The sequence below is a fragment of the Microchirus variegatus genome (assembly GCF_963457635.1).
Source record: "Microchirus variegatus genome assembly, chromosome: 2".
NCBI lineage: Eukaryota > Metazoa > Chordata > Actinopteri > Pleuronectiformes > Soleidae > Microchirus > Microchirus variegatus.
The window spans coordinates 104,319-118,035 of record NC_139803.1 but is presented as its reverse complement, the minus strand read 5'-3'; the positions used below and the strand labels follow the sequence as shown (position 1 = coordinate 118,035).

The 13,717-nt window shown below is 51.1% G+C and overlaps 1 protein-coding gene across 1 annotated transcript; it reads right to left on the bottom strand.

The window, feature by feature from the left end:
- Nucleotides 1-307: 307 nt before the first annotated feature.
- On the bottom strand, nucleotides 308-13,218 carry pogzb (pogo transposable element derived with ZNF domain b). The gene is made up of 20 exons (XM_083910339.1): nucleotides 13,081-13,218; nucleotides 12,493-12,605; nucleotides 12,269-12,346; nucleotides 11,971-12,191; nucleotides 10,924-11,169; nucleotides 10,585-10,669; nucleotides 10,330-10,497; nucleotides 9,452-9,595; nucleotides 8,893-9,061; nucleotides 8,360-8,502; nucleotides 7,545-7,645; nucleotides 7,311-7,457; nucleotides 6,968-7,102; nucleotides 6,716-6,891; nucleotides 6,474-6,623; nucleotides 6,193-6,252; nucleotides 5,081-5,193; nucleotides 3,246-4,937; nucleotides 3,135-3,171; nucleotides 308-2,420 (listed from the first exon to the last, which is right to left on the bottom strand). The coding sequence occupies exons 2-20, from the start codon at nucleotides 12,599-12,601 to the stop codon at nucleotides 539-541; spliced, it is 5,856 nt and encodes a 1,951-aa protein (XP_083766465.1). The 5' UTR covers nucleotides 12,602-12,605; nucleotides 13,081-13,218; the 3' UTR covers nucleotides 308-538.
- Between the last annotated feature and the right edge of the window lie 499 nt (nucleotides 13,219-13,717).

Here is a 13,717-nt window from a genome sequence, read left to right as displayed (position 1 = left end):
ATTATTAAATCTAAGAATAAACCCAGGAACATGGATTATTAAATCTAAGAATAAACCCAGGAACATGGATTTCTTATGATCGTCTCATTAGTCAAGTTTTTGACCCCATGACCTTTTCATCACATGACACTCAAACAGTTTACCGTCACCTGGTGCATGCTGGGAAACCTCCCAGAGCACTGATGCTGGCTGGAGGCGGAGCTTCAGTAAAAAAGGAGAAAAGAATAAACGAGAGAAACTGGACTGGATTTCATCGAGATTTTTTTTTTTATTGTCCAAACACGAGTCACATGATCAATGTGTGCTGCTTAAGGCTGCAGGTACTTAGACCTGGACCAGGTCCACCAGGACCAGGTGCTTAGACCTGGACCAGGTCCACCAGGACCAGGAGTTCATACTCATAAAGTCCTCATCTCTCCTGCAGAGGACAAGGACATGAGGTCCAAACAGGACGGCTGAGTGTCCCTGAAGGACACCACATGTCCACTCCTAAACCGTCAGTAAAAATGTCCAGAGACAAACGTCCTGATTGTCTTCATCAGTTCAGCTCATGTCCATCGTCCTCCACTCCTTCTGTCCTGCTCTTTATCTTCCACTCATCCCCGACTTCCTCTCCAATCACAATCCTGGTCTCTCGTCTCTCCTTGTTCACCTCCTTCCTTTCCTCCTCCGTCTCCTTTCCTTCTTCCTCGCTGTCCTCCTGCTCGTCTTGTTTGTCCACCATGTCCTCGTGTCTGTCTTCACTCTGTGTTATTTCTTTATCTTCTGTCTCCATTCTGTCCTCCTCTACGTCTTCTTGTTCCTCCTGTTTTACATTTGGTTTGATCTGTCCTTGTCCTTCTGGTTCCTCAGGTTCCACCTCTGGCGTCTCCAGTCCTTGTCCTTCTGGTTCCACCTCTGGTGTCTCCAGTCCTTGTCCTTCTGGTTCCACCTCTGGTGTCTCTAAGCATGGCTCTTCTTCTGGTTCATTGTCAGTGTCCTCTTCGTCCTCCCCAAGCCAATCAGTAGCCTCGTCACCCAGAGCCTCGTCTCCCAGCAGGGTCTTTGTGAGGATCTTGAGGAGGTCCAGCTGAGCCTCCTCTGGTTTCTGACTCATCTCTTGGTCTTGGTTCAGAAGAAGACCGGTGAGCTTGAAGGAAGTCCTCCAAAGTTGGTGGACTTTGTTCAAAAGCGTCAGTGCCTGGACCGTCCAGTTCACCAGCAGCTGGGCCACAGTGGCCTGGAGCCGCGGTGACGTCTCCTCCAGCTCCTTCGGGTTTCCTGAGCAGAACTTAGCCCAGGAGGACAGGATGAAGCGCTGCAGCACCGGCTTCACACAAACGTCCAGAGGCTGAAGTCTGACGGAACATCCTCCAGGGATGACGGCCGGGAGAGTCCCTGATCCACCGAGGGACATCACAAACGATTCGCCCGTGTGCTCGCGGTGACGACCGAGCACCAGCAACCACTTCCTCGGCTGAGTCTGAGCCGACAGATGCTGGAGCCAGATCTTGTTTGTCCAGCGGTCCAGGAGTTCTTCTGCTGAGAGGCTCTTCAGGTTGTCCTCCTGGAGGACGGTCTCTGAAGGCTCTTTTTTGACAAACTGCTGGTTGACCAGCACCAGAGACGGCAGCATGGTCCCATCAGCCAGTGCCGTCAGGTAAACTGTGACCAGAGGCACCGAGCCGCTGAGCTCCAGGGCTTCAGTGCGGTGATTCTTGTCCTGGACGAGTCTCAAATCCACAAAGAGACAAACCTTGTCCATGGCAGCGATGGCGTTTTCTGACAGCTTGTGAACACCAATGATCTTCTGGGTGAACTTTTGAAAAGATCTGACCTTGTCCTCCAGAGGAGACGGCAGGGCTCGTGTCAGCGTGGCTGCTGCGCCGATGCTGCGAACGCCCAGCTGGTGGCGCAGCATGAAGTCCAACGCCCAGTCGTACGAGATCCTGAAGGAGTCGCTGAAGCTGCCCTTCTTTTTCAGCGTGGACGCTTTATGGAACAGGCTGCTCTCTGTGATGGACAGTTGCTGCTCACGCATGGACAACACCCAGGCCACCATACGCCAGTCACCGTCCTGGTCCTGGTCCTGGTCCTGCTCACGATGTTTCAGGTGCTTCTTCGCCTCCTTCAGCCACGACCGGATCAGTTGTCTGTCAGTGGAGAAGACCCTGGAGGCCTGGATGAGTCCGTCACACAGGGCGAACAGAGCCACTCTCAACTGACGGGCAGTGAGGACATCATCGCGATCTTTGGCCAGGACAGGTGACGTCTCACTGTGGTCCTCTGATGTTGGACGTTTTACTTCTTTGACATCTTCACATTCTTCGTCCACTTCGTCCAGATCGGCAACAAGGTCCTCGTCAGAGAAGTCCAAGTCCTCTACGGGGGCCATGTCCCCGTCCACGGCGTCCTGGACCTCGTCCACCTCCACCGCTCCGCTGCAAACAAAACGTCAACAATCATCAAAAGTGAAGAAAACGATGTTTAAAAATCTGTTTCACGATGACAACTGACACCAATAATGATCAAGGGTTCCCTCAAAGTTCCCTCAGGGTTCCCTTGGTTTGGTTCAGAACGATGAAGCTCAAGCTCAGGTTTGTGTTTGGTTAAATTGTAGCGGTGCGATGTTGTTGTTACCAGGATGTGTTTGTCATTCATGCTTCTTCATGTTCATCAGCAGAACTGACAGAACCGACCAATGAGGAACTTGGTTCTGGTTCTTTAGCCGAAAAACAACTGTTGTTTGTTTGTTGTTGTTGTTTGGTTCAAAAACTGGAATGAAGTTAGAGACAAACCTTGATCACACAAACCCTAATGAATTCATTAAGGCAGGTGTGACCCCGCCTATCAGGGTGTGACCCCGCCTATCAGGGTGTGACGCCACCCATCAGGGTGTGACCCCACCTATCAGGTTGTGACTCCACCTATCAGGGTGTGACTCCTGCCTATCAGGGTTTGACGCCGCCTATCAGGTTGTGACTCCGCCTATCAGGGTGTGACCCCACCTATCAGGTTGTGACCCCGCCTATCAGGTTGTGACTCCGTCTATCAGGTTGTGACTCCGCCTATCAGGGTGTGACCCCACCTATCAGAGCGTGACCCCGCCTCAGGGAACCACAGACGGACGACAAAAACAGAACAAGAACAAATACCTGACTGCGTCCTTCAGGAACCCCACTTTCGTCAACCCTGTGAAAAACAGAAGAGTTTTAACAAGCGGAATCTTTAGCAGAATCAAAGTCCGATCTTTTCCAAACACTGACCTCGTTTCAGAGGCGAGAGGCCGTGAAACTCCCAGAAGCAGCCGGGCTCCTTGCACAGGTTAGCTTTGCAGATGACGCAGCCGTAAACACTTTCGTGGCGAACGTTCTTTGAATTGCAGTTCCTGCATCTCTTAGAGATGGAGCTGATCCGACCCATCCGGTGCCTTTCTTTATCTTTAGCCACTCCGTCTGGCCCCTCCCCTCTGGTCCCGCCCCCCTCCGTGGTCTCAAAGTACTTCTGGGCACACTTGGCTAGCTGGTTGCCCAAACGCTTGCGGAAATTGACCTGTGAGAAGAGTCCGTCGTTGACCCAGGCCGGCGGGTTCTCTTTGCGACTCTCTCGCAGGACGATGAAGGCGTTGACGACGCTCAGGTTGACCAGTAACCAGAAGAGGCTGCGCCAGTGCCGGTCCTGAGGGATCCCTCCCAGTGGGTTACAGGCGAGCAGCTGCTTACAGATGTCCACCCCTCGCATGTTCTCCTGGAGGAGGCGAAAGGCCATTGGCCGGTCGATGGGGTCCAGGCCTCCTACTTTAGTCTGAGACCTCCTCCACACGGTGTCTGCTTCACCTGGAGCTGCATTGGTTGACAGGCAGCCCATCTCCTTGGTGTCTCTCCAGCGGGTGGCCAGTAGGGGGCCAAACTGCCTCTGCAGGAAGTCTCCGGGTTGGTCCAGCTGGCCGTCTTCCCACAGCTGTCGGGGCAGAATGGGGTTGGGGGGGGGAAAGGAGCTGGAAGTATAGATGCCTTGGTCCAGGAGCTTCTGCATGAGCGGCACCGACGTGAGGGCGTTAGCGAGGTAGAGCTGGTGGTGTTTGTTCTGCAGGTCCTTCACCAGCTCTGGCACCACAGTGAAGCCCGGTTCCTGGTTGGGTTTCAGCCCCACCTCGATGAAGAACCGGTGGCAGTAGCCTGACTTGGAGTCGCAGAGCAGCCACACCTGAGGCTGGGTCTTCAGGTTTCCTTTAGCGTCGCCGCTATCCTGGTCCAGACTAGGCAGCAGAGCGCGGTCGACGGTCAGGCAGCAGTTTGGTCGGTATGCGTCCCACATGGCCGTACCCAGGATGTCCAGCATTGGCCTGAAGATGTGCAGAGGGTCAGTGGACTTAGTGGTGCTGCGATACTTGTCTGTAGTGACGCTGCCCATGCGGATGTTGGCAGCGATTAGCTTGAAACGCTTGTAGCTCATGGTGCGGTAGAAGGTGCAGTTGTTGTCGTAGTGATTCCAGGACCAGTACTGCGTTGGATCAGGTAGATTCTGGACCCCCATCAGTACGACCAGACCAATGAACCCTTTGATCTCGTGAGTCGTGACGGGGAGCCAGTCGGGGGGGGAGTGGCCCAGGAAGTGGCAGGTTTTGGCGTGGTTGTTGGTCTCTTTGGTGATGAGGTCCACCAGAGTCTGAGGGAACAGTAAGTTGAAGAAGTCGATGGCGTCGCTGGTTTTGTTCAGACAGTGACGAGGTCCACTGGCCTCTGTGAACGAGGAGATGCTGGATTCAGAGCTAACGCTAACCCAACAATCTGCAGACCTCCAGGACGGCTCAGGCAAGTCCTGCTTCTGGCCTGGGTCCTGGCCTGGGTCCTGGTCTGGGTCCTGGCCTGGGTCCTGGTCTGGGTCCTGGCCTGGGTCCTGGTCTGACGAGTGCTGCTCAGCATCGCAGCAAAGCTGGATGTCAGGTTCGAGGTACGCTGGAAAACAAAGATAATAATAAGTGATGAGTCACTGCTAGCATGAATATAATGAAGGTCACATGACACCAAACAACCACACACGATAACCGTGACTGACGTTTATCGTCTTGGAGGCGGAGCTAAGAAAAATGTGTTCTTACTGTTGAGCCTGCAGGTGGCGCTGTAGTGATGAGGGTTAGTGAGCAGGTGATCGGCCATGTGGTCTGCACTCAGAGGTTTGAAGGAACACACGGAGCAGAGCAACTGGAACGGACTGAGGAACAGACACACACACAGGTCACACACTGACACACACACACCGACTACAGACACGCACATGGGTCACATACTGACACACACACACACACTGACTACAGACACACACACTGACTACAGACACTTTATAAATCAACACAATTACAAATATCTACTTCATGAATGACATCTACAAAGAACTACTGGTTGCAGTACCATAAAATGTCTGCAGGAGGAGCCCCAGAGCAAAAAGGGCTGGAAAACTTAATTTTTTTGGTCCACAATTTTACAAAAGCATCATACTTATACTATGTTGACCAAAATGTAAAAAAAAATGCACCAAAAATTTTTGGTACAAAATTTGACGAAAACGTCATACTATACTAAGTCGTCTAAATATTTTTTTTTTAAATGTACTCAAAATCTTTGGTCCAAAATTTGAAAAAAAACCTCATATACTATGTCGACCAAAATTTAAAAAAAAATTGAAAAAAAAATTTTACTCAAAATTTTTGGTCCAAAATTTAACAAAAACATCATACTTATACTATGTCGACCAAAATTTTAAAAAAAATTTGACCAAAAATTTTGGGTCCAAAATTTGACAAAAACGTCATACTATATACTGTCATCCAAAAATTGAAAAAAAAAATTCACTCAAAATTTTTGGTCCAAAATTTGACAAAAACATCATACTTATACTATGTCGACCAAAAAAACTAAGATTTACCAACAATTTTTTGTCGAAAATTTGACAAAAACATCATACTTATACTATGTTGTCAAAAATGAGAAATTTGTTTTTGACAAATTGAGTATAACATGTTATATCAACCTAAGGAAGTGATTTCAATGAAAACAAAGTGAGGACCGGCCAAAATGTCCTCACTCTGTAAAAATGACCTCACTTTGTCGGTTAAAAACCCTCACTGGTCCTCAGTATGCTGCAAGTACAAACACACACACACACACACACACACACACACACACACACACACACACACACACTCACACTCACCATGGAGGAGGTCTTCTGTGCAGAGAGACTATTGTGTTCACAGAGTGAGGAACATGATGACTGAGGACAAGGAAGAAGACATGGTTATGTATTACTGCAGTACACTGTGTATTATACTGCAGTACACTGTGTATTATACTGCAGTACACTGTGTATTATACTGCAGTACAGTGTGTATTATACTGCAGTACAGTGTGTATTATACTGCAGTAAAGTGTGTATTATACTGCGGTACAGTGTGTATTATACTGCAGTAGTGTGTGTATTACTGCAGTACTCACTGTATCATGTGGGCGGCGTAGGCCCTGGAGCAGCAGCTGCTGTAAGGACACAGGAGACAGTGGACATGTGACGGATAGTGGGCGGAGACATCAGACGCGTCCGTCCCACACTCCAAACACAGCACTCTGCCGTCGTCACATGAAGACGTCCTGTAGGGGGCGACAGAGAACAGGAAGTGGGTGGAGGCGGTCGGTCGGTCGGTCGGTGGGCGAGCGGCGCGTCAGCTGACGTCTGTCCTCACCTGTACGCGTGGACGCGGCGTCCTGCTGGTCTGTGGACGGACGAGCGCGGGGACTTGGAGAGGGCGGGGGACTGAGGCTCCGCCTTGATGTGGATTGGCTGAACGAGGGACGAGTGGACCCGCCCACCCGCTGATGTCATCGGACGGCGGACCTTGGCGTAGGTCCTGATGGTCACCTGCAGAGGGCGAGAGAGGGGCGATGAAGACACAGGAAGTGAAGTGGACAGGGCGGAGTGGGCGGGGTCAGCTGACCTTTGACCCCGGCGGGAGTCCCTCCAGCTGAGCCGGTCGCCTGAAGCTGCGGTGGTTTTCAACTTTGTGCTGCATTTTGTCTTTGAGGAAGACGAACTGAAGACGACACCTGTTACAGTGGAAGGCCTGGTTCACCTGAGACAAGAGGGGGAGGAGTTACATCATGTGGGCGTGGCTGTTTACCTTATAAAGGCATCGTGATCTGTTGTGGGTGTGGTCACTAGTGTCTTTAACTTGGCTAGTTGTGCCTAGCGGTGAGCTGACATGGTATTGTGTGGTTGTTTGTGGCAAGGGGGCGTGGTTATCGTGTGTGGGCGTGGTCACATTGTGTGGGCGTGGTTACCTGGTGTCTCAGCAGGTGCTCCTGGTAGGTGATGGAGTTCCTGGTCACCTTCAGACAGAAGATGCAGAGCAGGAAGCGCGAGTCTCTGTGGAAGCTGGCGAAGTGCTGCAGGACGTCGGAGTAGAAGGACGAGCGATACGAACACACCTGTGGGTCACACCTGGACAGGTTAATCTAGGCCACGCCCCCCGAGAGGGAGGAGCGTCAGGGTCAAAGGTCAAACGTCAGACTGACCTGGCAGACGTACGGCATCTCTCCGGGTTTGTGGTTCGACTTCATGTGGTTCAAGAAGGTCGGCTCGTTTTCAAACGCCCACTCACATATACGACACAAACCTGAGGACGAGCCACAGACAGGTGAGTCACAGACAGGTGAGCCACAGACAGGTGAGTCACAGACAGGTGAGCCACAGACAGGTGAGTCACAGACAGGTGAGTCACAGACAGGTGAGCCACAGACAGGTGAGTCACAGACAGGTGAGTCACAGACAGGTGAGTCACAGACAGGTGAGCCACAGACAGGTGAGTCACAGACAGGTGAGTCACAGACAGGTGAGTCACAGACAGGTGAGTCAGGACAGGTGAGTCACAGACAGGTGAGTCACAGACAGGTGAGTCACAGACAGGTGAGTCACAGACAGGTGAGTCACAGACAGGTGAGTCAGGACAGGTGAGTCACAGACAGGTGAGCCACAGACAGGTGAGTCACAGACAGGTGAGTCAGGACAGGTGAGTCACAGACAGGTGAGTCAGGACAGGTGAGTCACAGACAGGTGAGTCACAGACAGGTGAGTCAGGACAGGTGAGTCACAGACAGGTGAGTCACAGACAGGTGAGTCAGGACAGGTGAGTCACAGACAGGTGAGTCACAGACAGGTGAGCCACAGACAGGTGAGTCAGGACAGGTGAGTCACAGACAGGTGAGCCACAGACAGGTGAGTCACAGACAGGTGAGTCAGGACAGGTGAGTCACAGACAGGTGAGTCAGGACAGGTGAGTCACAGACAGGTGACAGTATAAGGCTCAGGTGTGAGAGTGGGTGTGGCTTACTGGAGGCGAGGGCGGGGCCATGCACCAGCTCCTGGTGAGTCTGAAACTGAAGTGGAGACGAGAACTGACGGAAACAGAAGCGACACAACTTCCTGTCATCAGAGCCAATCAGCTGTGAGTGCTGGAGCATGTGCTGCATCAACCTGGACACACACACACACACACACACACACACACAGGCAAAAAAGATTAGATAAACACACACACACACACACACACACCTGTGCACCATCTCTCAGATCTCAGGTGTGAACTGACTTTCTTCAAAAAAACTAAAAGTTTCTCAGAATGACTTGAAATTCACCATCATAATAGTTAGTATCACACTGAACAAGGATCTGATGGAAATATTTGCAAAACTCTTAAGGAATAATTTTAACAAATGATGTGTGTGTGTGTGTGTGTTACCTGAGGTTGTTCTCAGACAGGTGTGTGTGTGTGTTACCTGAGGTTGTTCTCAGACAGGTGTGTGTGTGTGTGTGTGTGTTACCTGAGGTTGTTCTCAGACAGGTGTGTGTGTGTGTGTGTGTTACCTGAGGTTGTTCTCAGACAGGTGTGTACAGATGTGACAGGTGAACGTAGACGTCTTTATTCCTAAAGGTAAAGGTCTCCTCAGACTCAGATCTCCTTCAAATGTCCCGTAGTAAAACTCCTCCACACTCATCACCACTTTAGGAGGGTTAGACAGGAGGAGAGGAGGAGCTGTGTGAGGAGGAGGAGGAGGAGGAGGAGGAGGAAGAGGAGGAGGAGCAGGAGGAAGAGGAGGAGCAGGAGGAAGAGGAGGAGGAGGAGGAAGAGGAGGAGGAGGAGGAGGAGGAGGAGGAGGAGGAGGAGGAGGAGGAGGAAGAGGAGGAGGAGCAGGAGGAGCAGGAGGAAGAGGAGGAAGAGGAGGAGGAAGAGCAGGAAGAGGAGAAACACTCAATGTTACCAGTATGACACCTGTATGTTATCTGCAACACGAACTGTGGGAGGAGCATGATTGACAGTTATGATTGACGGTTACTTGTATGATTGACAGTTATGATTGACGGTTACTTGTATGATTGACGGTTACTTGTATGATTGACAGTTACCTGTATGATTGACAGTTACCTGTATGATTGACAGCTGACACATTAGCAGTGTTGCTGATCACAGTCACTCTTGTGACTCCATTAGCTGAAGAACTTTGAAAAGCAGATCCTGACATCATCTTCACAGAGTTAGCTCCGCCCACTGGGGTCATCTGGAGGTTAACTAAGGAAGAACAGATGAATGAGTGAATGAGTGAGTGAGTGAGTGAATGAATGAGTGAGTGAATGAAAGAATGAGTGAGTGAGTGAATGAAAGAATGAGTGAATCAGTGAGTGAATGAATGAGTGAGTGAGTGAACGAATGAGTGAGTGACTGAATGAACGAGTGAGTGAATGAGTGAGTGAATGAATGAGTGAGTGAATGAGTGAAAGAATGAGTGAGTGAGTGAATGAGTGAGTGAGTGAATGAAAGAATGAATGAGTGAGTGAATGAGTGAGTGAATGAGTGAATGAATGAGTGAGTGAATGAGTGAGTGACTGAATGAGTGAATGAATGAGTGAGTGAATGAAAGAATGAGTGAATGAGTGAGTGAGTGAATGAAAGAATGAATGAGTGAGTGAATGAGTGTGACTGAGTGAATGAATGAGTGAGTGAATGAAAGAATGAGTGAGTGAGTGAATGAAAGAATGAGTGAATCAGTGAGTGAATGAATGAGTGAGTGAGTGAACGAATGAGTGAGTGACTGAATGAACGAGTGAGTGAATGAGTGAGTGAGTGAATGAATGAATGAGTAAAAGAATGAGTGAGTGAGTGAATGAGTGAGTGAGTGAATGAAAGAATGAATGAGTGAGTGAATGAGTGAAAGAATGAATGAATGAGTGACTGAATGAGTGAATGAATGAGTGAGTGAATGAATGAGTGAATGAATGAGTGAATGAATGAGTGATCTCACTGACTAGGTCCTGGTGTGCTGCTGTGAATGGTCAGAGTGGTCGGCAGCTGCATAGGAGTGAAGGTGGAGGCTGACTGGGCGGGGCTTCTTGAGGAGGCGGGGCTTGTACTGCTGTGGTTGAGGATGGGGGACACGCCCACATTTGGTCGCACCAGCTGACCCAGGGACGAGGCTGCGGAGAGAAGAAGAATGAATGAATGAATGAATGAATGAATAAATGAATGATGACTGGTCATGTGATCGAGTGGGCGTGGCTTACACTGTATCAGCGTGAGCGGTTGGACCGACTGACCCGGCTGCAGGTTCAGGACCAGCGGAGTCCCTGTGTTCATCATTGGGAAACCCTGTAGAGGAGGAGCAAAGACGTGACCTCACAGTGACTGTTAGCATGAGTCAGGTAAATAAAAGTGCTGATGTCACAGTTTAAACTGAAGCTCCCTCTGGTGGTGACTTCCTGTCCCTATGACTTCCTGTCAGAGTCAGGGTCAAAGGTTAAGTCTTTAGCTGTTATTGTTCATAGCGTGGACCACTGTCCCCCTTGTCCCTCGTCCCCCTCGTCTCTCTGTCCCTCAGTCTCCTCGCCTGTCTGGTCGCTAACGTTAGCTTCAGTTAGCGTGTGGACACTGGCCTTGGAGAGGGACGTCCTCCTCCCTTTGAACATAAGTAAGTGTCTCTCAAAGGTGTCCAGGTCCAGGTGAGCCGAGCACTTCCTGCTTTTCTTCAGGTGAGTCAAGATCCTGAAGAATCGTCCTCCACATCCTCCACAAATCACCATCTGTCCTTTGTCCTCAAACGTCCGTCCACTGTTGTCCTCAAATCTGAAACGCTCCACTTTAGTCTGAATCTGAATGAGACGAGAGAAACCAGTCAGAGGTTCTGCAGTCTGAGGCAGTCCACCTGAGTCCACCTGTGTCCACCCGAGTCCACCTGTGTCCACCTGTGTCCACCCGAGTCCACCTGTGTCCACCTGTGTCCACCTGTGTCCACCTGTGTCCACCTGAGTCCACCCGAGTCCACCTGTGTCCACCTGTGTCCACCTGTGTCCACCTGTGTCCACCTGTGTCCACCTGAGTCCACCCGAGTCCACCTGAGTCAACCTGTGTCCACCTGAGTCCACCTGTGTCCACCTGAGTCCACCCGAGTCTACCCGAGTCCACCTGTGTCCACCTGAGTCCACCTGTGTCCACCTGAGTCCACCTGTGTCCACCTGAGTCCACCTGAGTCCACCCGAGTCTACCCAAGTCCACCCGGGTCCACCTGTGTCCACCTGAGTCCACCCGAGTCCACCCGAGTCCCCCTGTGTCCACCCGAGTCCACCTGAGTCTGTCTTTGTTTCATGTACCCGTGCAGTCAGTGGGTGTGTTTGTTTCGTGTACCCGTGCAGTCAGAGGGTGTGTTTGTTTCGTGTACCCGTGCAGTCAGAGGGTGTGTTTGCTCTATGTACCTGTGCAGTAGAGGGTGTGTTTGTTTCATGTACCCGTGCAGTCAGAGGGTGTTTGTTTCGTGTACCTGTGCAGTCAGAGGATGTGTTTGTTTCGTGTACCTGTGCAGTCAGAGGGTGTGTTTGTTTCATGTACCTGTGCAGTCAGAGGGTGTGTTTGTTTCATGTACCTGTGCAGTCAGAGGGTGTGTTTGTTTCGTGTACCTGTGCAGTCAGCAGGAGAGGTGCGTTGCTTCCTGCCCTCGTTGCCGGGAGCAGAAATGTCCCTCCTGCCGTCTGTGTCAGGATGAGGGGCGGAGCCTGAGACATTATGGGAGGAGCTGAGACAGGAGGGGTGGGAGGGGCAGAGAGGTGTGTGACAGAGGAGAGGGAGGTGATGAGAGGAGGAGGAGCCAAGGAGGAGACAGTCCAGACAGGAGGAGACGCTGAGAGGAGACAAGGAGACAAGTTAGGAGACTGGACACACACACACACACACACACACACACACACACACACTTACCTGCTGGACCAGGTGTAAAGGGCAGAGGTCGAGGGGGCGGAGTCTCAGGGGCAGGAAGAGGAGACGAGGAATCTTCAACTGTAGAGACAAGACACAGGACATGAGGACATGAGGACAGACACAGGACATGAGGACAGTTGAGGACAGACACAGGACATGAGGACATGAGGACAGACACAGGACATGAGGACAGTTAAGGACAGACACAGGACATGAGGACAGACCTGGTTGACAGTAGTAGTTGTCGTCCTCGTCTTCGTCCACGCCGTCGTCCACCAGTTGCCATGGTTCTAGCTCCTCCTCCTCACACTCCATAAACAGCTCTGTGTCCATGTTGCTATGGGAACGACAGGAAGTGTGACGTCGTCATCATCATCATCATCAGGACTGACATTGTTTAAATAAAGTTCTGTTTGAACACACACACACACACACACACACACACACACACACAGACGGTGCAGTACCGCGCTGCGGCCGCAGGGGGAGCTGTTCCCGGTGCTGAAGCGGACTGAGCGCGCGCGAGGATCGAACCCCCAGTCCGCGCGTGCGTGCGTGCATGATGGGTGGGGGGAACCGCGGGTTCAAAGTGCGGCAGTCTGGGTTCACCTGGACCCGGAACTGAGCCCACTAACCCGGACTGACCCGGACTGGCCCAGTTCATGCCCCCCACCGTGGCGCGTTTGTTTCACTAAGCACCGCCCCTCCGCCAGCAGCGGACTGCAAACACACCGAGCGCTCCCCGAGCTTTCCCCCCTAACACACAGACGCAGGGACGCGAGCCGAGCCGAACCGAACCGGACCGGACTTACCTGGTCCTGCTGAGGGGGACCGCGGAGCTCGGACGCGGTCACTCGGTTCTTCTTCGTGTACGTTCTGGTTCGGTGAGGGGGCGGGACTTCCTCTTGTTGTTCCTATCAGACCCGCGGATTGGCCGCGTCACCGTGACGTCATTTCCTCTTTCCGCCGCTCGCGCTCTCATTGGCGGGTATGTGTGTGTGCGTACAGATAAAACGTGTGTTTTTGCGGGTTTTTGCGGGTTTTTCAGTGAGCACGCGCTGAAACAACAACTGCGCCAACGACCAGTCAACATGGCGGCGGCAAGCACACGCACACGCACCTTCCACAGGCCAGGCCGCCATTTTGTTTTTGTTGTTTCGTCGCGAGGGGCGGGGCGACAATCTGTGACGTCATTAACGGAGACATGAAAAACTGTTACGACAAAGATTTCAGTACTTTGACTGGACCTGGACCCAGTGGACTAGTTAATGATAGTTAATGATAGTTATTGATAGTTATTGATAGTTAATGATAGTTAATGATAGTTATTGATAGTTAATGATAGTTATTGATAGTTAATGATAGTTATTGATAGTTATTGATAGTTAATGATAGTTATTGATAGTTAATGTTAGACCAAATCTTCACATAAACACAACAGTGTGAACA